This window comes from Saccopteryx bilineata, chromosome 2, assembly GCF_036850765.1.
Source record: "Saccopteryx bilineata isolate mSacBil1 chromosome 2, mSacBil1_pri_phased_curated, whole genome shotgun sequence".
Lineage (NCBI taxonomy): Eukaryota > Metazoa > Chordata > Mammalia > Chiroptera > Emballonuridae > Saccopteryx > Saccopteryx bilineata.
Genome location: NC_089491.1, coordinates 100,062,616 through 100,088,188, shown reverse-complemented (window position 1 = coordinate 100,088,188; position 25,573 = coordinate 100,062,616). Strand labels below are relative to the sequence as shown.

At 42.7% G+C, this 25,573-nt stretch overlaps 1 protein-coding gene across 1 annotated transcript in view; it reads right to left on the bottom strand.

The window, feature by feature from the left end:
- LOC136322280 (contactin-associated protein-like 3) overlaps positions 1-25,573 on the bottom strand; it is a 68,302-nt gene that overhangs the window by 36,534 nt on the left and 6,195 nt on the right. The window contains exons 4-9 of the mRNA XM_066254373.1: positions 25,198-25,296; positions 23,500-23,782; positions 20,945-21,091; positions 12,461-12,632; positions 8,096-8,202; positions 4,350-4,469 (exon numbers count right to left, since the gene is read on the bottom strand). Of these exons, the coding sequence (XP_066110470.1) occupies positions 4,350-4,469; positions 8,096-8,202; positions 12,461-12,632; positions 20,945-21,091; positions 23,500-23,782; positions 25,198-25,296 (928 nt within the window). The remainder of the gene's footprint in view (positions 1-4,349; positions 4,470-8,095; positions 8,203-12,460; positions 12,633-20,944; positions 21,092-23,499; positions 23,783-25,197; positions 25,297-25,573) is intronic.

Here is a 25,573-nt window from a genome sequence, read left to right as displayed (position 1 = left end):
AAATAAGTATTTTTGACAAAAACTGGTGGATAGTGTTAGCAACTCATTCACTGATCCCCACGCTAAAACACACAATGTCCTGGAGTAGGTGATATAATTCGGAGCAGTAACCACAGCGAGACCAATGTCTACTGGCAAATTCTGACATACGACTGTGACACTGATTACCTATATTTTTAAAAGAGATTAATAAACAACCAATACACACTCCACAATGTTTATAACAGAAACTACCTAAAAACAGCAAAAATACAACATCTTCACTTCTTTTACCTTCCCTAGATACACCTTCTGCCAGGAAGGTATAAATCTCCCACAGTATAAAACATCCATTGTTCTGTGGCTAAAAGGCTGACTTCAAGTTGCCCAGACTCAATTACATTTATAATATCATGTCACATAACTTACACTGTGACATGTATTTGGTACAACAATCAGACCACATATAAACTTTCCAAATTTCAAGGGTAAGAGGGTAGTCACATAATAGTTTATTTTTATTGTTTAATAGCTGCTAAATGAACAGGTTCAAAAATCAGAACAATGCTATGAGCAACCAACCCACTGAGAAGTCCTGCCAGTCCCTGCCCTGGTCCCGCCATGAAAGTCTGGGCCTGAGAGAGATCTAACAGCCACACCTGTGCTCTCACAGACCTCACACATCAAATACCCTCAGAGACAGAAAGAACACCCAAGGGCCGGCCATGGCAAGAACTCTGGCTCAAAGCCTAAGGGAAAATATGGCAGAATATGAAAAACTAGCAAGAACAACAACAACAAAAAACACTTAGTCAGAATGTCTAATTTAACTTCATATTCAATCAGGGGAAAAATGACTTAATAGATCCTCTCCCTCCCTCTGCTCACTCAGGGGACTGAGTGTTCCTATAGCAACTGGAAGTCCATTGATTACCCCTCCCCTTTAATTGTGTTTTCACTAGACTTTTCATATTTAAATATTTTCCTGGGAAATTACTTAAATGGGCCTGGTGTTATTTATTCATTTCCGTAATGACCTACTTCGATCTGACCTCAGGGCTCCTTTCAGCAAATAAACTGAGGGTAATAGGAGCCATGTAGAAGATGGATTTAGGCTTAGGAGTTCATCAGTTACAATGCCGCTGTGTCATTTACGTTCACAGTTTATGGCACAAAGAAAAATGATATGCCCAAATAGCTCCTATGGGCTACTGGCAAGTATGATAGATTTATGGTATTGTATGGTTAAAATGTAATAATAGAAATCTGTCTAAGTGGAGAGAAGGGAAAATTTAAATGTATCTCAAAACAGCCCTTCTACAAAAAAGTTAAGTGATTACCCTGTTGTGGGGCAGATAAAATTTATTATGCTCCCTTTGTTAAAGATGGCACTGCCCACCTGAAAGCCAGTAGCCCAGGTGATATTAATGTGTGTTGGGAGCAGGCTGTGGGCAGGCAGGATCCTTGTAGCTTGGGGCTTGGTTTTAGGACTAAGCCTTTCCCACACTTTTTGATGTGGGGTGGTGCAATCCCATCATGCCTCAGATAAGTGACTTTGTATTAGAGACTTCTTTATTTTGTATATTGGATTAAAGGTTTTGATTTCTGCACTATAAAGTGGGGCAGACCGAGCTTGCTCTCTCGGTTCCTGAGATAAGCATTAGAGGAGAGAGCAGAGAGGAGAGCAGAGAAAGGCCACGTGAAGGAGAGGAGAAGCAGCCAAGATGGCGGAGTGTTGAAGAAGAAGCCAGTTTTGTGCAGTTTGTGCAGGGAGAAGGAAGGAGATGGGGAACAGAGGTGAATAAGGCTGGTGAGCTAGAAACCTTTGATTCTAGGAAAGTCGGATAAGTCAGTAGCTTTGTGAGCACTGAATGAGTGGGTTTTGGAGCCCAGTGTGTGTTTTTACTTGCCCACCGGGTGCAAACTAGGATTAAAGATGATGGCCCATCAGTTTTTGGCTCTGTTGTTTCTTTACCGACTGTCCCAATCCAATGCAAACTTTCATGTGAATGGCCACAATGGTGGCTCCTGGCTTTACACCTGTCTAGAAATATTTATATTAAAGGTCTCCAGCAAAGACACGTTTCTTTAATATTCCAGATTATATTATTTTCACAGACTTCAAAACTATTTTGTGGGAAGGGACATTTGAGATTTAACGAAACCTTAGCTTTCAAGCCCGTGGAGACAAAACAGGGAATTTAATTCATCAGCACAATAAGAAAGTACTTGGCTACTATCCATTGTGGTTTGAAGCAGAAATGAGATCTAAAGAAATTAACTGTAACTGCAAACAGATTTAGCCAGGATGTTTGGACTCTCCCTTAAGGAAACCCCAGGAGTGTGTTCCTTCGGCTCCCTGGAGCCTTCCACCGCACACGAGCAGGGCGACCCGTGGCTCCCGGTCCAGCGCTTGCTCAGGCAAACGACCCTGCTTGAAGTTAACGTTACAGTTCGGTTTGGTAAACAGGATAGAAATAATGACTCGGGCTCACCGTATATGAGATCCCTTAGTTTCTGTTTACTTTGCCAAATTAGATCCACGTTGCACTTTGAAACACGTCCTATACTTTATAGTGTGCCCCTAAACTATATAAGCAGTCTTTTATAGGAAAATGGGTGGTTAGATGGAAAAAGAAATAACTTTTTATACAATTTCAGGTAAACACAAATCATTTCTGTCTCCCTGAGACAAAAGAAGAGAACAGACTTCATCATGAAAAGCTGGAAGCCTCCAGACCAGGTGGGTCCATCCCTCACAATCTGGAAATTGACCTCCAGGGAAGTGAAGGCAAAATCCCTTTTTTTACAGACGCCTGAAATACACTCCAATTTGTCTAAACAGCATCTCTTTGGAAATGAAGCCAGCTTCCTGTGTTCTTTCAGATGGAAAAGGAGTGTACACATTCTGAGAAGGCGAGGAAGGCCACGTGTCAAATGATTTAACTCATCACATCCTATCTCCAAATATGCAACTGGTCAAGACGGTGAACTCACGACGGTAAAAAAGGCTGGACTGATAGCAATACTAGCAGCCATTTCTGGACCCACAATAATAGTCTAAACATGACATTGTGCCTCTGAGAAATCAAACCCCAAGACAGCGTCCTCAGAATCTCTTCCCTGTGTCACTATCCAGAGAGAAACACTGGGAGGGCTGGTTGCCACCTTTTTATCTGCAAAGATAAGGAAATGGAAGCCCAGAAAAACTCACATGGCCAACTTTACGAAACTGTATAATATTGCCACACATTTCTAAGCAACCCGTGTGAGCTACTGAGCTTTCTGAATAGGTAGAGGTCTCAGACGGTTGAGGCCTGTCACCTTCCCGAGTGCCTACACGTCTGAGTCCTCTCCTATATCTCAAATGCAAAAACCCCAGGAGGAAAGAAAACCAGATCATGGACCTCTGTGTGCACACAGGCTGATAATCGCCATGTGTGTTGCCATGAATGCCCAGTGGTGCTCTGAGGAGGACAGTGGTCAGCTCTTCTCTGTCCTTGCTCAAGATCTCAGAGGCGCATGACCCTGACATGTCATCTGTATGTGTGTTTTATTGAGGGGCAGGGAGGGTAACTCTAAGCAGACAGCCTCAGGCCCCGGTAGAGGCCCAGAGGAGCACTTCTCACAGCCCCACACTTGTGAGTCCCTCCTGATCAAAAGCTATATTAGAGCCTTCACAAGGAATGCCCTGCTTGTCAGTGTCTGGGGCCTTGGTGCTTTTCATGATTCACTTTAGTGTTTCCAACAAAAGAAACTATTACAGGATACAATGAGACATACCCAGGAGAATGCAGCTACTTCCCAGGCTTCTTCGCTTGGGATTTCTGAGGACATTTTCACTTAATTGGTCCAATGGAAGACCAATGTATGTGTCTGTTCTGTCGTAAGTGTAGGCATCTGCTGTTTTACAAAGAGGGACACTTACTCAACATGATGTGGCCCTGCCCAGTTGGCTCAGTGGTAGAGCATTGACCTGGCATGTGAATGTCCTGAGTTTGATTCCTGGTCAGGGCACACAGAGGAAGCACCCACCTGCTTCTCTATCCCCCCCCCTCTTGGTCCTCTCTCTCTCACAACAGATCAACGCCCCAGATGGGCAGAGCATTGCCCCTAGTGGGCTTGCCAGATGGATCCCGGTCAGGTGCATGCAAGAGTCTGTCGTCTGTCTCTCTGCCTCCCCTCCTCTCACAGAATAAAAAACCAAAACTTTATGTCTTAATATTTCTGAGCCATTGTATTCCAATTAGAGTCACAATGTACATCTAAATAAAGCTACCACTAGGTAAATTCTACTTTCCCCATCTTGGTTTTGCACATAGTAGGCACTTCCATAAGTTTAACTGTAATAATTCAGCTTATTGGCATACCTGTCATGTTGCAATACACAAGAGCCGGTCCCAGTGGGCCACTTCCATCTGAGTCTATGTAGTAGAACCCTGATGAGTCCCCTCTGTACATGTGGGCTTCACACGACTGCTCGTAGACAGCTGCAAAGGACATGAATCTCAGAACAAGGTCACAAGAGGATGGATCCTGTTAATTATGGAACACTTCATTTCCCCAGTGACACTCATTCTGCATTGCTCTCACAGACATCTTCCCCAGGAGAGTGTCTCCCTACTTCAGTCAGGAGATGGGAGGATGCTGGAGCACAGGGTAAAGGATTTTAAGAGGCATCGTTGTGGGGGGTGGGAATCTGAATCCTGCACGCTCTGGAAATGCAGGACTCTTCCCCTGTCCACGGAAACTGGACTTACTCTAGTCGAGCTCTGCCTCACAGTGTCTGAGCGTCTGACGTGCACTGGCTTAACCCCGCTACATGATGTGGTTTCATCGAATAATCATGTTTTTAAAAAGTACTCAGTAATTACATCCTCTGCTTACTTAAAACAATTGACATGTAAAGTGCATTTTGTAGACATGTTAAATTTTACAAATCAGCAACTACTCTTGATGCAATATTTGAAGTTTGTTTTTAATATTCCTGAAAGTCTTTACAAATGATTTTTAAGAAAACTGAAATTCAAAGAAAGATATCTCTATCTACCTATATATAGATATGAAATGTCTCTATAATTTTTATTTACCTGATCCTGAATTGGACTTTTACATGTACAATAAATGTTTGCCATGTACAAGACTAGTGATTGACATGTGCAGATGCTGAACTTCATGACCATTAAGACTAAGTTAGAATGAGTTGTCAGCTGAGTGACCTCTCTGGTGGGGATCATTTGCTGCCTTGGCAGGAAAATTCCTCTGAAAGCCTGCAAACCAGTAAGGTAGGCTCTGGGAAATATGCGTAGGACTGACTCTGGCAGCGTGTTCGGGTGGCTCTTTAAGCGAGCCCTGAGGATGAGTCTGGCCCCCACACAGACAGGCTCAGGTAGTGGTTGGACCAGCTCCACAAAGCCCAGGAGGGGCAGACAGGGAGACAATGCTTGGCATTTTACATCGACCAGATTATCAGCATTTTTTAACTTTTTCTACTATTTCAAATAGTTAAAAAATAGTCGGGGGGGGGGGCAGGAGTAGAGGGATAGTTATTTTTTTTTCTCACAGAATAAGATTAAGAAAATGTATGTGGAAGAATGTTACCCCAAAGAAAGCAGCATTTTATTGAACATGGCCAAATGTAAAATGTGTCCAGTTAGATTGCCTCAAAACAACAGCATCGCTGTTACATCTACCCTGATGGACACGTTGGAAATATTCATAGTTTCCCACCATGTATGTATTTTGGGTCCTGCTTCAATAGTGGAAAGGAAGGTCATTGAGCTAAAGCCTGCCAGACTTACATGCCTCTGCTCTGAGGAAACAGAGACACTGGAAGGTAGGCTTCCCCCTCATTCCTCTAAGGGAGGGTTCAGTCTCTTCCAGCCCTGTTCCAGCCACCTATGACCTAACCTTGCCCAGAATGCTGGGGTTTGCCACTGAAGGCTGAAGGTGCCCAGGGCCGTCAGCCCCATCTACGACACTGTGGACGAGCCTAGGGTATTTCTTCCAAGAAGCAGGTAAACTGATCTCATTTGCACAAGGGCCACTTAACTATTTCTTGCCTGAATAGTCAGGTTTTTTATTCTTCCCTCGAAGATCTCTGTTGTGGGTGTTGATAGTCCTATTTTCTGCTGCTTTGTTTAATATATAGTGTTTCCTTTATCCCTCCTACCTCAATGCCCCACTCATATTTCAGGCTGGGACCTACTCCTAATTTAGAGCTCTCTTTCCCCCTTTTGCCAACTTCTATTATGAATCTACCTGGATACAGCTTAGTGTATCCCAAGGTTCTCTTTACCAAGCCACAGTCGCAGAGCTCCAGGGAAAAGCAACCTGGTCTCATCTCTCCAGGAAGAGGAGAACAGAAGCTCCATCTCCACACATGTTGCAGATGGCTTATCCAGTCTACTTGAATCATTACCAGCTAGAAGCAGCAGTCATTGGGACTTGGATGTGAGCTGCAAAGTATAAAATTGTGACAACAATTCCAGTGCCATGGGGACTTTTCCTGGACTCTTGCTCCTTGTGACAGCTCCTAGCAGACTGAACTGGGGTTGGGTTGCATTTTTCAGGGATTTGGCATGGTGTTGGGGCCAACTTGGACTTGGTGAACATGTTAAGGACATTACTCTTTTATGGATTCTTGCTGTATTGGCCAAGGGTTTGCTTAAAGGCTTTAATCACTGTAAAAAAAATTGGAAGACTGGATAAGGAAGATGTGGCACATATACACCATGGTATACTATTCAGCCATAAGAAATGATGACATCGGATCACTTACAACAAAATGGTGGGATCTTGATAACATTATATGGAGTGAAATAAGTAAATCAGAAAAAAACAAGAACTGCAGGATTCCATACATTGGTGGGACATAAAAATGAGACTAAGAGACATGGACAAGAGTGTGGTGGTTACAGGGGGCAGGGGAAGGGAAGGAGGGAGAGGGGGAGGGGTACAAAGAAAACTAGGTAGAAGGTGACAGAGGACAATCTGACTTTAGGTGATGAGTATGCAACAGAATTGAATGACATGATAACCTGGACATGTTTTCTTTGAATATATGTACCCTGATTTATGGATGTTACCCCATTAAAATAAAAAGTTATTTATTAAAAAAAAAGGGTGCAACATATCCTCTCAGTAGGAGGAGGACTGAACGTGGAAGAGCTGTGTGTCTTCGCTTCATGCTCCTTCTCTAAAGACCCAAAGGGAAGGGAGGTGCTATGAGAGCAAGGATTCAGAAATGTCACAGTAATCCTCAAATAAGAAAAAAGCAAGCAAAAACTTAAGTAAAAGCCAATAATTAGATAGCCCTGACCATTTCAGGGGCCCCATAATAAGCTTCTAGTAGTTAATGAATTACACGTCAGTGAAGCTTTGTCAGATATAAAGATGAGAGAATAATTCTTCAGAAAAGAAACTGTCCAAGACAGAAGAGAGGTGATCGAGAGCCCTGGCTGGAGCTCTGTGACCCCGGGCTTACCTTTCTCTCATCTGTGAAATGCAGGTAAGAACAACACTGACCTTCTCGGGCTGTTTTGAGGATTAAAGAGGTTGAAATATGCAGAGAACTAGACTAGGGCAGGCACATGGCAAGTTCCCCATATGTTACCAGCATCACCACCACCACCATCAGAGATCAAGACGGCACAGGCCTGAATGTTTACCTGGCTTCTCGCCGACATGGAGAAACCCGACTGCAGAGGTTCCCACCCTGCAGTTCTCCTGAGACTCTCCTCTTTAATTTTATAAATATCGAGACTCAAAACCTCACCCGCTTGCCTTCAGCAGGTGGAACTCAAAAAGTAAAATGGGTTCCAACTCAAGAAACAGAACAAGATATAATATGCATTCTAGACTTTAAAAATATTTTGCTTTATTTCTTTCTATTTTTTTTTTGTCCTATTTGACATCTGCTTTAACATCATTTGGAAATACAATTGATTAAAAGTAAACCAGACAAAAAGTAGTCTCTAAAACACTGGTTTTTTTGGTGTCACTGTCTAGCCCACAGTTGTGCAAACGTAGACACACAAGTGCAAACTAATGATAAGGTAGAGAGGCCTACACAGAAGTCAGAATGAAAGGAGAACACGTGAGGTGTGAGGCTTACAGGAGTGGCAAGTCGCACCCGCATACCCAGGGTGTGCGCAGTCGCAGGAGAAGGTGTCCCAAGACTGGGAACATTCACCCTCGTGCTCACAGTAACTGGGCAGACACCTAAAAGAAGACAGACACAACTTATTTTCCATAGTTCGTAATGATAACTGTGTACCTTGATACAAATATGTTACCACGAATGATGGATAACGACAGTGACTTGAACAGAAGACTTGACAACATGAACTCAAATTTTTGAGTCTGTCATCAAAGTTTCCTAATGCAATAAATACCAACCACAGACTAAGAAATCCAGTAGATGCTACCACTGTCATGTATTTGTGACAGGTACATTCACTACCTATCTCATTATATCAGAAAATGTGTTTGCTTTTTCACAAATAAGGCAAGATTAATTTCACACATGACCAGGATGTAAACTGCTTGCAGTGGCCACAAACAGCCTTGAACCTGAAATTAGACCCAGAGATCATGCAGGACTGAGGCCTTAAAAGGCTTCCCCCAATATATAATTTAATAAGGCTTCCCCCTGAATATATAATTTAATAAATCACAAAACCACTCAGGTAAACCAAATAACCACTTACGTATCATAGAAATTGTGACTTACTTAAACTGACTGTGAGATTTTAATGTTTATAAGGTTAAAAATTTAATAAAAAAATTAATTTATAAAAGTGTAAAGCCAGTAGCCAGGGCTACTATCACAGCCACCTGGCCCATGCAGGTTCACATTGCATTCGGACAGTCGGTAAAGAAACAACGGAGCCAAAAACTGATGGGCCATCTTCTTTAATCCTAGCTTGCACCCAGCGGGCAAGTTAAAACACACACTGGGCTCCAAAACCCACTCATTCAGTGCTCACAAAGCTACTGACTTATCCGAGTTTCCTAGAATCAAAGGTTTGTACCTCACCAGCCTTATTCACCTCTGTTCTCCATCTCCTTCCTTCTCTCTGCACAAACTCTGCACAAACTGACTTCTCACTCAGCACTCCGCCATCTTGGCTGCTTCTCCTGGCCTCCTCCACGTGGCCTCTTTCTGCTCTCTTCTCTGTTCTCTCCTCTAATATTAATCTCAGGAACCAAGAGAGCAAGCTCCCGTTCTGCCCCCATTTTATAGTGTAGAAATCAAAACCTTTAATCTAATATACAAAATAGTGAAGTCTCTAATACAAAGTCACTTATCAGAGACATGATGTGATTGTACCGCCCCATATCAAAAAGGGTGGGAAAGGCTTAATCCCAAAACCAAGCCGCAGGCTACAAGGATTCTGCCTGCCCACAACCCGCCCCCAACACATTAATATCACCTGGGTGATGGCCTCCACGTGGGCAGCGCCATCTTTAACAAAGGGAGCATAATATATTTTATCTGCCCAACAAAAAGGTTATAGAATTTTCCTGATTTTCAAAAATAAATGCTATCCTCAACAAAATGTTGACAAAATTGGATCCAACAATGTATAAAAATCACTATACTACACGACCCAATGGCATTCACTCCCGGAGCGTGAGGCTGTCTCCAGGACTGGACAGAAACTACTTGTCAGCTCAGGCAATCCGCACATGCACAGGCCACGGGGAAAACAGCATGGGGTCCTATCACTAGTTTCAGAAAAGTATCCGACAAAACCTAACACTTATTTACAATTAAAAAAAAAACAACTCAGCAAACTAGGACTAGAGAGGAACTTCCTCACCTTGATAAAAGATTGTACGAAAATCTACAGCTAACATTACATTGAATGGTGAGAAACTAGATGTTTTCCCTCAAGATCGGGGACAAAACAAGAACTTGCTCTTATCCCTCTTATTCAAACAATATGGGAAGTCTTAGCTATCGCAGGAAGACAAGAAAGTGATATAAAAGTTATGTAAATTGGGAAGGAAGAAATAAAACTGTTTTTGTTTATAGATGACATGATTAACTTATGTGAAAATCTCAGGGAACCCACAAAATACCCTGGTAGTAACAAGTGACTATGGCAAGGCTGCAGGGCGCTGTCTTACACAGGAGCCGTGAACAGTTAAACTGAAAAACACAGCACTACATTAGCACCCCAAATACGAAATGTTTAGGTACAAAGCTAACAAAATAAGTACAAGATATTTAAGAGGAAAACTACAAAACCCTGATGAAAGGTATAAAAAACATTTATATTAAACAAAAAGAGCTCTGATGAAAGAAAATTTAAATGTGTTCTGTTCATGGATAAGAAGACTCAATATTGTTAAGATATTAGTTCTTCCCAACTTGATCTATAGATTCAACTCAATCCTAGTGAAAATCCCACAAATTACTCCGTGACTACGAACAAATTGATTTTAAAATGTATGTGGGCCTGGCCTGTGGTGACGCAGTGAATAAGGTGTCGACCTGGAATGCTGAGGTTACCAGTTCAAAACTCCAGGGCTACCCAGTCAAGGCACATAGGAGAAGCCACAATGAGTTGATACTTCCCTCTCCTCACCTCACCCCTTGCATCTCTCTCTCTCTAAAATAAACAAACAGAGTTTATATGGAAAGGGAAAATACCCAGAATAGCCAACAAAATATTGAAGAAAAATGTTGGAGGACTGATAGTACCCAATTTCGAGACTTCCTATAAAGCTACAGGGATCAAGCCAGTGTGGGATGGGAAAAAGAACAAATATTGGCACAAAGTAGGTAGCTCAGAAACAGACAACTGACCTTTGAAAAAAGCAAAGGTAATTCACTGAAGAAAGAACAATCTTTTCCACAAATACTGCAGGAAAAATTGGAGCATATGTGCATAAAATTATTATATAGACACAGACCTTATGCCTTTAACAGAAATTAACTCAAACTAGATGACAGACCTACCTTTAAAACACCTACATGTAAGACCTACATTTAAATGTTAAATTCTCAGAAGATATCGCAGGAGAGAATCTAAATGACTTAGAGTTTGGCAATGACTTTTAAGATACAATCCATGAAAAAAAAGAAATTGGTAATTTAGGCTTCATTAAAATGAAAAACTTCTTTGTGAATGACACTGTGAATGAGAATAAGAAGACAGGCCCCAAATCAGCAGAAAACTGACAAGACTATAAACTGCATTAACAGGAGAGATCCCCACGGATAACAAGACCTGTGCTTAGAAGATGACAGCGTGCACAGGGGGAGAGCAGAGAGCCACTCGCTCCTCCTGTTTCATCCCAGTCTGCAGCCCAAGGCGGCTAACCTGCTGAAGAGGTAGAGCAAACATCAATCAATAAGAGGAAAATAAAAAAAAATAAAAAAAAAAAGGTGAAAGGGAGCATCTGGCTATTTTATTATTATTTTTCTCTGCTAATACTGCAGAAATTACATTCCCAGACACTGCAATTCCTTCATATGTAACCCAACAACTATTTTTTAGGTGAGAGGAGGGGTGATAATGGGGCCAACTCCTGCATGCTCCCCAACCAGGATTTACCACCTGGCAACTCAATCAGGGGCCGATGCTCATATCAACCAAACTATCCTTAGTGCCTGAGGCTGATGCTCAGATCAACTGAGAAACTGACTGCTGGAGGGGAAGAGAGAAAAGGGGGGATAGAAGAAGAGAAGCAGATGGTCACTTCTCCTGTGTGCCCTGACCAGGGATCGAACCTGTGTTGTCCACATGCCGGGCCAACACTCTATCCACTGAATCAACCAGCCAGGACCCAACGGTAGAATTTTAAAAAGTATTGATATTCCTTAGTAGTTATATTCACCAATAATGATAGCAGCATTAGTGGTATTCTGTAAGAATTATGTTGCTCGCTTGACCAGGCTGTGGTGCAATGGATAGAGCATCAGACTGGGATGCAGAGGACCCAGGTTTGAGACCCTGAGGTCGCCAGCTTGAGCGCGGGTTCATCTGGTTTGAGCAAAAAGCTCACCAGCTTGAACCCAAGCTCGCTGGCTTGAGCAAGAGGTTACTCGGTCTGCTGAAGGCCCATGGTCAAGGCACATATGAGAAAGTAATCAATGAACAACTAAGGTGTTGCAAAGAAAAACTGATAATTGATGCTTCTCATCTTTCTCCGTTCCTGTCTGTCTGTCCCTATCTCTCTCTCTCTCTGACTCTCTCTCTGTCTCTGTAAAAAAAAAAAAAAGAATTAAGTTGCTTGAAGGCATACTCATAAGAATTTGTTTCCTAGGAAAATATCATTTGAAAGGCACAATTGCTTAATATTAAAGTTTATTTTTTAAATGGAAATATAATTTTCCCAATCGAATGGATAGCAGAAACAGAGAAAGGGCAAGAAGAAAGTACACTTTGCCAGCTCTTCATTTGTTTAAATTTCCTTTCAAAAAATTTGAGAACAGGCATGCTAAAATGGCATAGGGTCACCTTACCTGTCTCTGAGGCTACAGGAGTCTATCTGGAGGTCACGGAAACTCCCCAGCAAGCCCTGCTGTACTGAGATGGGATCCACAGCCTTTCCCCCAATGGAGATGAGCCTCAGGCAGCCCTGAAATCCCCCCAGGGAACTTCCACACCCAGAGCCAGAGCTGCTGTTGGGACAGCCTGAATGAACGTGGGAGACACACACAAAAGAAAATCAACAGCATGGCAACAACATTGCACAGCGCTTCTGCAAGATGTCTGCTTCCCCTCTCTGCAAACACTTGGGGGTGAGACTTACTACACCCCTCGGGGAGGTACTACTACTCAAGAATGGAGTGGAGGTGAGCGGACAAGAACAAAAGGTTGTTGACATTAATAAGGCATGAAATAACCACTACAGTTGGGAAAATTGAGAGAAAAGTGCACATTTAATTTAAGCAAAGCTTAATTTCTTATTTGGACACAAACATAAGACATCACTCCTTTTGGTATGATACTGAACTCGATGACCTAGAAGGCATGCAATAGTAGTCCAAAAAATTACAGGCATAATAGGACTTGCTGTCTATGAAATGTCTAAAAAAATTTTTTAATTGAAAGTTGACCCAGATTCCTTCTATTCATCTAAAATATTTGTTAAATATGTACTCCATATGTGTGTGTGTGTGTGCATGTGTGTGTGTGTGTGCATGTGTGTGTGTGTATGTTCTGAGACTTCTGCTGCAACTGCACTGCAGCTCATCCTGTCCCTCTGCTCACCCAGCTGTTCTCGCAGCCTTCCAGAACTTTCTCTCAAGAATAAAGCCCGCTAAGAGGCCTGCGGGCAAGTTCCCAGCAGAGGCAGCTTCCTAGGCAACCCAACTTGCAGCAACACAGGATAAAATCACAAACCATTGATTTAATTGAATACTTTGTTTTCATATGCAAACACAAAATAAACACATCATTTTAAAAACAATATTGCTTTCATTGAAAACAAATGTGGAAACATTTTATGCATCATGTGAAATTTATTTTATTTTTTCATTGCCTTAAAAAATTATGTTTCATGGACATAATTTCAAGAACTATTGTCTTTTAACTCATTAGAGACAATCTTTTAATTACTCATCCTTTTGCTTTTTATTGTACAATCATTTAAATATTAAGGAACTCTTATGTTAGTGTGTATAGCCCGGGGTTTAAGGTTATTTGATCAGGTATTTATTTTTAAAACCAAATTGAATAAATAATTTTATAAAGTAATGTTTACCCATTGTGCTTCTGTGTTTTTCATTCACCCCTCTCTCTCTTTTTAGAAAGGCAGAGATTGAGACAGAGACAGGAGAGTCAGAAACTCCGATCTGTTCCTGCGTATACCCTGACTGGGGACTGAACCGCAACCTGTGCACTTCTAGATGATGCTCCAACCAAGCTATCCGGCCAGCACTTTAATTATTTTTTAAATTAATTTAATTTTCTTTGAATTTAATTTTTAGAGAGACAGAGAGAAGAAGGGAGAGAGAAGGGAGGAGGAAACATAGCATTCATTTGTTGTTCCACTCAGTCATTCACTGGCTGCTTTGCCCTGACTAGGGATTAAACCAGCAACCTTGTCTTTTTGGAAGGCAGCTGTGCTCACCACTGTACCACCAACGCAACCTTGTCATTCTGGGACACGCTCTGAACTGCCTGAGCCAGCTGGCCGGGGCCCATTCACCTCTCCTTGGACTTCTGCTCTCCAGGCCCCGGGACACTTGCAGAGCAGGACCAGGTGACACTGCCTCTTCTTCTCGCAGGATGGATGCTAGTGTTTTGATTAATAATTTCCATAAAATTCACATAGTGTATCTTTACTTTTCTTTCAGTGCCTGAGGTCTTAATGCTTTGTATTTCTGACAAATATAATTCAAACAAGCCAAGGTCTTCATCAGATTAAAACCATTGTTGGGCCCAACAAAACCTCATAAATTAATGCCAATGAGTCTTTGACATTTCAAATTTATTATTACATCATAAAGAACTAATTAAGGTGACAGATTTCCTTTATTATTTTCTTACTTTGTGTGAAATACATACATTTAAATTTGTAAACGAATTTCTGAAGGGTTGGATCCATTTGGAGGAAACTTGATCATCTTTATAGGCATCTTCTACTTACAGCACTTAATAACTAAGGACATGAGAATAAGGAATGGGAAACATTAAGCCAATACATAGTTTTATGGAATCACTATTATTCCTTTTCTCCTTATCTTGCTTTTCTCCAGACCACAAGCCTCAAACTCATCCAAAATACAAGGTGTACCTCACTATTTCTGTTAAGGTCAAAAGTAAACCAAATCCAGTACTCACAAGGGATCTTTCTGAAATTGAAACTTTAAATAAGAAATGGTCAAACCACTAAGTGCTTGACTTCTCCAGTTAGGAAAGGTCAAGAAGCAAGGAGTACCAGAGCCCTGGACCAGTGCAGACTAGGAGACGCTCGCTCACTCATTCATGGAGAAGATGGCCCCAAACCCCGATGGTAAAATGGCTAAGAGTCCCTTATCGATGACTTGATTTGGGATGCAGAGTTTAAGTGGATAGTGAATGCTTACTGCTAAGTTAATGAAACATATACATTAATATTTAAGGACTCTGCAGTTTAAGTACCTCTGAGGATTACACGGAAATTTTCACTTTGTCTCATGTACCAAAATGGGTCATCTGGTGAGACTTTATTACAAAGAGATGATAGGTCCCTCCTCGCCTGCTGATGCTTCGTACAAGAACACTTGGGGGATTCTGAACATGATTTAATATTCTCCCACCGTGTGGCACAAGTATGCTATCGTATAGTACAAGAGTCCATAAAGGGAATTCATTAAGAGCTTAGCTTCCCACTGCCCTTGATAGCAGGCACCAAAACTCTGTGTACAATACACTAGCTTGAATGTTGGAAGAGCAATTTACAAAAGAAGCCTGGACTGAGAAAAGGCAGAAAGAAGAGGAGACACCTGAGTCAGAGTTCTGATGGGACACATGAAAATGCTGCTCCTCTGCGGGTGGACTCTCTCACAGGAAGAAAGTCGTCGCACTCCGAGACTGCGGCCCGAAGCAGAACACAGACCTCCGTGAGGCCAGAGAGTCCTCGTTTATGCCTGCTGTCCTGTCATAATTGTTGACACCATCTCCTTTATTCACTTACGTTCCTGGTTTGGATAATAAGTTATATGTTCACTTTAACTATGAGAACAAGATGGACTAGTCTGCTTTTATGGTAAAACAAAACTTATTGATTGTATAATGATAAGATAACTAGGGACTTGCAATTGAACCTCCACCAGGAAAAACAGTGAAGGGAAACAGTGTCTCAGAACATGGGCTATTGATCTCCTTGAAGAATCAAGTATCATGAATTGACTTTTACCGAGAGGCCCCAGGAATATGTACTTCACTAGTCCCAATCTTGCTACAGAGCATGTATTGGATAAAGTGATTCTCCTTGACATCTCACATGTCCTGGTTCGGACAGACATTGACTAAACCGCAGAAAACATTGACACAGGATACTCTTGTGATTGGATAAAATAACCCTCACGTTGGAGATTTAGGGGCGGAGTTTCCACTCAGGCTACAGCTGATCTGCTTCATTTTACCCAGAATAGAGCTGGAAGTCCAATGGACTCTGGAAACAGTGGGCCCCTGGGCAAGGGAGTCTTGACCTGTGCATACAACTTGTGCATGTAATAAATCTACTGAGGCCCTAGACCTGTTTCTTTTGTTTTTTTTTTCTTGAAAACAAATAATATCTATGTTTTTATTTTACATCAGTAAATCAAAGTGTTTTGGTTTTGCTTATTTGTTTTAGCCTGGTGAAGGCATTACTTGAGTTTTTAAAATAACATACATTCTTTTTCTAGGAGAAAGTTGCTGTTATGTTGGTATAAGATGTACAGTTGACTAAATTAGTTTGAGCCTAGGCTGAAATTAGTCTGTAGAAATCAAATGAGTATTTACAACTATGCAAATGGAAAGTCACTCTAAATTTATACCTCCATTTGGAATAAAGTGCTGTGATTACAAGCTCCCCCACTATTTTGCCACTTGGTGCCAATACACAATTGCAACAACAATTACAACAGAAAAACTGGAAAGCTGTAAGGAAGAAAAGTCATTAAACTCTTTCATGTGATACTTACATTTTATAACTCCACCCATCTTATGGACACTGTGCCTTATTGGAGATTATGTTAACAAGACGGTTTTCCTGCATATCAATACAGTTTTATGAAGATACACTAGAAAGACCTATTAGCCTCTTTGAACACACTGCCTCCAGAGCTGCAGGTGCTCTCACAGGTGCTAGCGGGGCCCAGGCTGGATCGCTGTGCACAGCCAGCGTGACTGCTCTGTGTTCCTGGGCATTCATTCATCTTAACCACTGGAACATGCCACAGAAACTACGGGGCACAACTGCTGTTTAACTAAATAGGTCATACTCATTAGGATAGTTTCTGCATACAGAAAATTTAGAAATCACTGGGAAAATGATTCTCAGCAGTTATACATGAACATTTATGACATTTTTTATAATAGCAAAAAGGAATTGACATAGCCTGACCAGGTGGTGGCGCAGAGGATAGAGCATCGGACTGGGATGCAGAAGACCCAGGTTCGAGACCTCAAGGTCACCATCTTAAGCGAGGGCTCATCTGGTTTGAGCAAAAGCTCACCAGCTTGAGCCCAAGGTCGCTGGCTTGAGCAAGGGGTTACTCGGTCTGCTGAAGGCCCACGGTCAAGGCACAAAAGAGAAGGCAATTAATGAACAATTAAGGTGTTGCAATGCGCAACAAAAAACTAATGATTGGTCCTGGCCGGTTGGCTCAGTGGTAGAGTGTCGGCCTGGCGTGCAGAAGTCCCAGGTTCGATTCCCAGCCAGGGCACACAGGAGAGGTGCCCATCTGCTTCTCCAACCCTCCTCCTCTCCTTCCTCTTTGTCTCTCTCTTCCTCTCCCGCAGCTGAGGCTCCATTGGAGCAAAGGATGGCCCGGGCGCTGGGGATGGCTCCATAGCCTCTGCCCCAGGCGCTAGAGTGGCTCTGGTCGCAACAGAGCGATGCCCCGGATGGGCAGAGCATCACCCGCTGGTGGGCATGCCGGGTGGATCCCGGTCAGGCGCATGCGGGAGTCTGTCTGACTGCATCCCCGTTTCCAGCTTCAGAAAAATCCAAAAAAAAAAAAGAAAAACTAATGATTGATGCTTCTCATCTCTCCGTTCCTGTCTGTCTGTCCCTATCTCTCTGTCTCTGTAAAAAAAAAAAATAAAAAAGGAATTGACATAATCAAAATATTTATCTCCACCAGCAAAACAGGATGGTGAAATAGATAAGTAAAATGTAGTACCAGGTGCATCTAAAACCACACAGCAGTGAGAACTTATTAACATTAGCTGTTCACATAGACATGGCTGGGTCTCAAATACTGATGTAGAACAGATAAAAGCAAGTCATAAAGAATACATCAAGCCCTGGCCTGTTGGCTCAGTGGTAGAGCGTTGGCCTGGCGTGCGGAAGTCCCAGGTTCAATTCCTGGCCAGGGCACACAGGAGAGGTGCCCATCTGCTTCTCCACCCCTCCCCCTCCTGCAGCCGAGGCTCCATTGGAGCAAAAGATGGCCTGGGCGCTGGGGATGGCTCCTTGACCTCTGCCCCAGGCGCTAGAATGGCTCTGGTCGCGACAGAGCGATGCCCTTGATGGGCAGAGCATCGCCCCCTGGTGGGCGTGCCGGGTGGATCCCGGTCGGGCGCATGCGGGAGTCTGTCTGGCTGCCTCCCGGTTTCTAGCTTCAGAAAAAAAAAAAAAAAAAGAATACATCAATATTATCTACTTTATAAAGTTAAATGCAAGACCACACAAAATAATATATTTTTAAAGTTACCTACATAGATAGATTTTTTAAAAAAACAAAACAAAGATTATCAAAAAGAAAAAAAAGCAAGAAAAAGCAGAGCAATGCTTAACCCAGGTCTAGAAGAGGAACAAGGAAAAGTTCCTAGGTCTTGTCATGTTTAATTTTGTAGACAAGGGATGAGCCCGTGTATTCTTTTAATAAACATTAGTAGAATTTTTAAAAATGCATGCAGTTTCACAGTAACAACCGATTCATACCACGTCAGCAGGGAAGTATTTATGGAAAGTACTTTCTCCCATGTTGCTATGCATCGCACACACTAAACATGTAGAATATTCATATATGAGAGCTGATTCTGTGACTTGAGAACTATTTTTTACTCTTTAGTATAAATTTGAAAATAGTTGATTTTTTACCATTAAATAGTATAGCAAGGATTTATTTTTTTTTTTTATTTTATTTTTTTTGAGAGAAAGGCAGGGAGAGAGAGAGACAGGAACTCTGAGCTGCTCCTGTATGTGCTCTGGCTGGGGAATTGAACCGCCAACTCTGAGCTCCTAAAACACGCTCCAATCAACCAAGCTATATGGCCAGGGCTTGTAAGGATTTTTCTTCCTATCCCTTATTGCTCTTGGATAAATTTAGTTTTGAAGGAATTTGTTCCTTTGCAGAGCTATAAAATCCATCATAAGTGTAAAGGTTTAAAAGCCATGTGGTTCAGAAATGCACCATATTTAGGGAGCAAGAACTGCCAGCAATCCATGTAAGGCTGCTGACAGCTCTGCCTTTGACATTGATGGCTGCTTTTGGGGACCAGAAAGAGCAAATTTCCTGATTCACGGTTTGTATGCTTAGTGTGGATTCTTAGGGAGGACTTTACACTTTCTTGTTGAGCTGTCGAACTCTCTTCTCCACCATAACTCCAAACTTAGTTTAACAAGAAACAGCTATAAAATGCAAAACAGGAATAATATCAAGAAGGGCTTGGGTCAGTATTAGAGATAAATCTGACAATTGCAGCTCTAAGTGGCCCACTGCCTCAGGGTTTCTCACTTGGAGGCCCCAGGAATGACTAATTACCCACCAGGCGCTCCCCTCCTGTGGCGGAGCCTATTCTAGACCACAGGTCAGGAACCTATGGCTTGCAAACCAGATGTGGCTCTTTTGATGGCTGCATCTGGCTCGCAGACAAATCTTTAATAAAAAAATAATAACATTAAAAATATAAAACATTTTCATGTATTACAATCCATTCATTTCCTACCGCTCATGTTCATGGTTGCGGGTGGCTGGAGCCAATCACAGCTGTCCTCCTAAACAACACCAAATTTTTCCTGGATAATGCATAACGTACACGGGTCGTTGTATGCCTCTCAGGGAATTTTTTTTATTTTTTTATTTTTTCTGAAGCTGGAAACAGGGAGAGACAGTCAGACAGACTCCCACATGCGCCCAACCGGGATTCACCCGGCACGCCCACCAGGGGCGACGCTCTGCCCACCAGGGGGCGATGCTCTGCCCATCCTGGGTGTCGCCATGTTGCGACCAGAGCCACTCTAGCGCCTGAGGCAGAGGCCACAGAGCCATCCCCAGCGCCCGGGCCATCTTTGCTCCAATGGAGCCTTGGCTGCGGGAGGGGAAGAGAGAGACAGAGAGGAAAGCGCGGCGGAGGGGTGGAGAAGCAAATGGGTGCTTCTCCTGTGTGCCCTGGCTGGGAATCGAACCCGGGTCCTATGTGGCGTTTATGGCTCTCTCAGCTAAAAAGGTTCCCGACCCCTGTCCTAGACAGACTCCATCAGAGGTCTGCTGAGCGGGTAAACACTCCATTTGCCACAGCCCAGGAGAGCTGGCCTGGTGCGACCTTGGTAGAACACATCAGAAGCAACTGGTAAGATATTAAGACCTGTTCAATCAATCTCTCCCTCTGTTGTAACTAAGACACCCTTCTGCACAGACAGCGGAAACAATGTTTCCTAAAGTGCGGCAGCCCACCTGGGACCACGGGGAAAGGCAGACTCGGGTTCAGGAGGGCAGGGAGGCTGCTCTGCATGTCTAGCCAGCTCCCAGCTGGTGCCCTCCTGCCGGCTCAGGGACCACACCCTGAGTAGCCAGGCTCCAGGCAGGAAAAAAGAGCCAACTCACAGAAGAACACCCACAGGAAGCAGTAAAACTGGCAGATAAAATCTGAAGAAAGGTTATAAGGGTGATTTGGCATTAGGACAATTCCCTACAGCAAAGTTTTACAGGTAAAAAGTAAGGAATAATGACCCTCAAGTTGCCCGGGCTCAAGGACCAGGGAGATCGGGGTCTCTGGGGACAGAGCCAGGCACCAGTGATTTCGAAGGTCTCCAGGTGTCTGCGTTGTTTGGCCTAATCGAAAACAAGTCCCAAATTTAAAATCAATTTTATAGGCATATTTCAACAAGGTCACCTGGTAGACTTGTCCCTCAGGCCCTCATTTATCATCTGTGCCCACTCAACATTCCCACTAATTCTAACTAAAAGAGAGAAATAATTCTTGTTTTAATTTTCATTTAAGATTTCTATTTGCATTAGAAGTCAGGAGCTGAAAAGGTAAAGAGGGTTTGAGTACCCTCGGAACCCGTTCCTTTCACTTACCCCCCAAATAATAAGTGTCGCCCAGACCGATCCGCCTGCTCAGGGAGTGCGTTCTGGAGGCTGCCGCACCGTCCACCGTCACACTCAGCTGATTTTCTTTAGCAGACAAGGACACAGAGTGCCACTGCCCATCGTCCAGTCCTGCCCCTGGAGGTAAACACACGGGATAGAAGAGATTTCCACAGACCCTACGGATGCCTCTAACCGGGGCAAGTTCCTGAGAAGAGTGGATGCAGGTCACTGGACCACCTGCCAAAGGCGACCTCACCTGAAGCCCTTCCCGGCCATCTAGCTGGCTGGGGCGATGGCGGGCACGCGGGTGCCAGGACTGGTGTGGCCTCAGAGCCAGGGAGGGGCTTCAGATAAGGGTGGGCTTGGCTGGCGGTCCTAAGGAGGCAATGAGGCCATGTGTTCTGCTGGTCGTTTCTCTCTGGGAGGAAGCTGCTACCCACGGGACTCGGGAGAGGGGTTGGTGTACATATTGTGATTGCGGAGGGTCCTTGTGTCTGACCCATCAATCATGGGTGGGCCTGTCTGATTCTTACATTCTAACAAAAGTAGCTATATTCAGTTGAGAAGGTTATGGCCCACCTACTCAGGCCCAGGGTTGCACTTCACTCTTTCATCACTCAATTAAGTCATAAAAGACCAGATAGAAAATAAAGAAAGAGAAGAGCAAAGAAAAACATCAGAATAAAAGGGGTAAAGAGGCGAGGAGAGCGGGAAGTGCAAACACGCTGTCTGGGCGAACGCAGACTCTGCCCTCCATGCCTGACCCCAAACAGGCCCGAAACTACAAAGTACCTCCAATGACACTGCCTATGTTAGTCACGTATACCGGTAATTAATTAATGTTTTGGGAGGTTGAGAAGTACAGGTATTTTCCAAAACCGTTTAAGTTATAAAAATAAAAAACTTTTCTTATTTTTGTGTATGATCATTGTCTCTAACAATCTTGGTAGACCTTTTAGAAAAAAAAATGGCACCAGTCTTTAAAAACAACAAATCAGTATCAATAAAACATGAAACTTCATCAAACAAAATGTAAAATTATAAAAGCATTACATTAAAGTGTGTGTGTGTGTGTGTGTGTGTATACATATCTACGCAAGCATTGTAATAAAAATGGAAAGATTGGCAGGAAATATTCTTAAATATTAACCTTAATTTTGGGATGGGGAAATTCTGTTTTCATTTTGTTATTTTTACTTTTTTTTTTGTATTTTCCAAATTTGGTATGGTATACTCCAGCTATTGTTATTGCTATATTATTGCTTTTAAAGCTAGTATTAGCCCCTCCTAAAGCAGTCATAAAGTGATGGAATTTGGGAATGGTCACGTGGTTGAGTGGTTGGCTGGCTACCACCTGTGCATGACTCTCACATCTCCTACAGACTCACCTCCCTCCCTCCCTCCCTCTCTCTACACCTACCTGTATACCTACTTCTCTATTGCATACTTATTTCATGGGAGAACTTGCATAAAGCACTCCAGAAAACCTTGTTGAATTTGTAATAGATGTCATTTGCCTATATAATAAAAGACTGTTGAGTAAACTTTGTTCTTCTAATTTAAAAATAAAATGCCTGCATTTATGTTCATCTTCTAATTCTGTCCCTTATGATTCCCATCCTTTTTCTTTCTGATGAAAGGACAGCCTGTTTCCCAGGCATCTCACCATAACTCATATTACTGTCATTTTAAAGATGAGGACCGAGGCTTTGGGAGAATAAGAGGACTGTTCATCGAAGGCCATTGGCTGGCACAGTGCAGAGGCCGTGGACCGGGCCTGGGAGGTGCGTCCTCACACTCACCGCCCGCCTCCTGAAGTCAAACACCTTATTCTATAACAGAGAACGAGGAGCGTGGCAGTAGAGGCAGTTGGGAGGAGGGAGGAACACACACCCACACTCTCTGCCCCTGTTCTGTGGCTCTCATGTCTTCCCTCACACCTCTCCTGCCCCAGCCCCAGAAGCACACATTCTAGATTATATACAGTGGGTGCCTGTCTCACTCTCTCCAGACGTAAGCTGAGATAACTATTAGGAAAAGTTATTCAAAAGCTGAAAATAGGCTAAAAGATGTCTTGTCAATGAATTTAATGAAATTTAATCTGTCCTATACAATTTGGTATACATGGTTTGATGATTGATACAAGGTTTAAAATGAAAAGTAAATCCCATCTGCCTTATTTTTCATCTATTTTAAATGTATAAAAGATCCTTCCCAAAATGCTCCTAAGGCAAGCAGCAAGTATCCAGAGAAGTTTACCATTGGTTTGCTTCCAAAAAATAACACATTGGCTATAAACACTTAAAACTTGGTGCAATAAATCATTCATGTTTTATTGGGGACCAGTATACAAAAAAAAAATTGAGTAACTAATATGTGTGTCTGCTGGGAGGGTATATCTACTCATGTGTAACAACAACAAAAAAAGATACATCGTTTAGTTCACATTACATGTAAACTATAAACCTAGATAAATGAAGATTTAGGTAATTTCTTGACTCTGGCAAACAAGGATGGAGTAGGTCAGGGAGAGGCTCTGTCACCTGCTGTGAGGTCCCTGGCTGGATGTCCGGGTTGGGAGAGGCTCAGCCGGAGCTTTCCGTCATGAAGAACAAGGAGCAGAGCTCCTGGCCCACGTTGGAACTGACTGGTCAGCAACAGCCCTGCTCTGTTCCATGTTCGGAACTGAAAAGTGACAGCTACTCCGTCCTCTCCAGAGGTCCCCAGCAGAGCCAAGTAACTCCTGGAGCTCAGAAAGGTCACGGGGACAGTTTGCGGGTACAAACACGAGAAAGACACATTTCCCTGTGAACACAGTGAAAGAGGCTTCAAGAAAACGCAGGAGTGACGCTTCCATTCCACTAACAGCAGCTGTTACAGGCCTTACAGAGTTTCTCATCAGCCTCCTAGCAAAGGAGGGCTTTCATAACTGGCGACCCCATCAAACTTAACTCCAGGTTACCATGTAAGTCCCTCAAACCCTTGCAGTGTTAGATGATGTATTCATTGTCAAGGCCAGACCCAAGGATCACCTGCTCCAAGAATTTTACAGCACTCACCTTAGTTATGTAAATGTGATTATAAGTGTATCAATCAGGTGGCAGATACATCTTACTCTAGGTGGGGGGTGTGCTTTTGCACATCAGAAGTAAAGGATGTGGCCAAGCTAGACATCCCAAGGCAGGCTGGCCATCTCCCCAAAGCAGTTACCCAGCCTAAGGTCTGACCTGCCTGGCAGGCATATATTTAGTTTTACATAATTGTTTTAAACAAATGCTTTTTACTCCTAGATTATCTTCATTGTCCCAGGAGCAAATGTATTTGTAATCACAGTGTTTGGATGAAAAGAACTTAAGGAAAATCCAATTACACTTCCTACAAAAGTATTTCCTTGGGATTGGAAAATTTTCTTAAATTTCATGTGAAAAATACACGCCCAGTCACTGCCCTTCCTCTCCAAAATATATTTTGCAAAGAAAAACAGTGAGACTGAACTTAACTTACCAGGTACCAACACATACTATAAAATCACTGTAATTAAGTCAGTGTGCCATTTGTATAGGAATAGAAGTGTCAGGGGAACAGAATAATTAACCACAAAGAGCTCTGTGACAAGTGCCGCTAGTAAGGAATGCCAGTTATGGTTCAACTCTGCGGGGAAAGGGTGGGTTAGTTATTAAACAGTGTAAGAAAAAATGGGAATCCACAAGGCAGAATATAAAAAAATTTATCCTTATCATATATTACATCAAAAATAAATTCCAGATAATTAAAAACTTTTTTTTAATTTAAGAATAAATAAATAAGCAAAAAAAGTTTTAAAGTTTTACAGGAAACCCATGAGACCACATATAGATTCTAGGGTTTGAGAAACATTCCAAAGCAAGACTGAACACTACAACGCTATAAAGAAATACATAGACATACTGACCCAACACAAATAAAAACATTTATATACTCAACCTATCATATAACATTGAATATAAAATTGATAAATCTGTAAAGAACATTTGGATACAAATGAAAAAGGGTTACCTATCAAATATGAAATTCTCTTCTAAATTGACAAAAGTTAAAAAAAAATAAAAAAGAGCAAAAGAATAACAATGAATGTATGGCCAGTAGTCGTGGCCATTGCGGCCATGCACATGCATGTTCCCATTGAATTTGGATGGACAGTAAAGAAACAGTGGAGCCAAAATGGTGGGCCATCCCTTTATTAAAGTCTGGCACCAGCCTACGAGCAAACACAGGGAAAACACTTCCCTTTCACTCAGGGCTCCCAAAGCCACTGACACATTCTTTAGTTCCACAACCAGCAGAGTCTTCTCTGGTTCCTCCTAGAATCAGAGGCCCCCACCAGTCTCAGCGGAGCTCACAAAAGCCCCTCAGCTATGGTTCCCCATCTGCACACCTTCTCCTCTCTGCACAAAACTGGCTTCTTCTTCAGCACTCTGTATTCTCTCTGCTCTTCCTCTGCAAGCATGGCTTCTCTTTGCCTCTTCTTCTTCCCTCTCCTTTTCTTAAAACTCCCTGGGGTGAAAATCTCTCCTCCAGCAAACATTAGCAAAACAATGGCCCTTCCCAAGCAGGAAGGTAATTTGCAATTTCACAGAC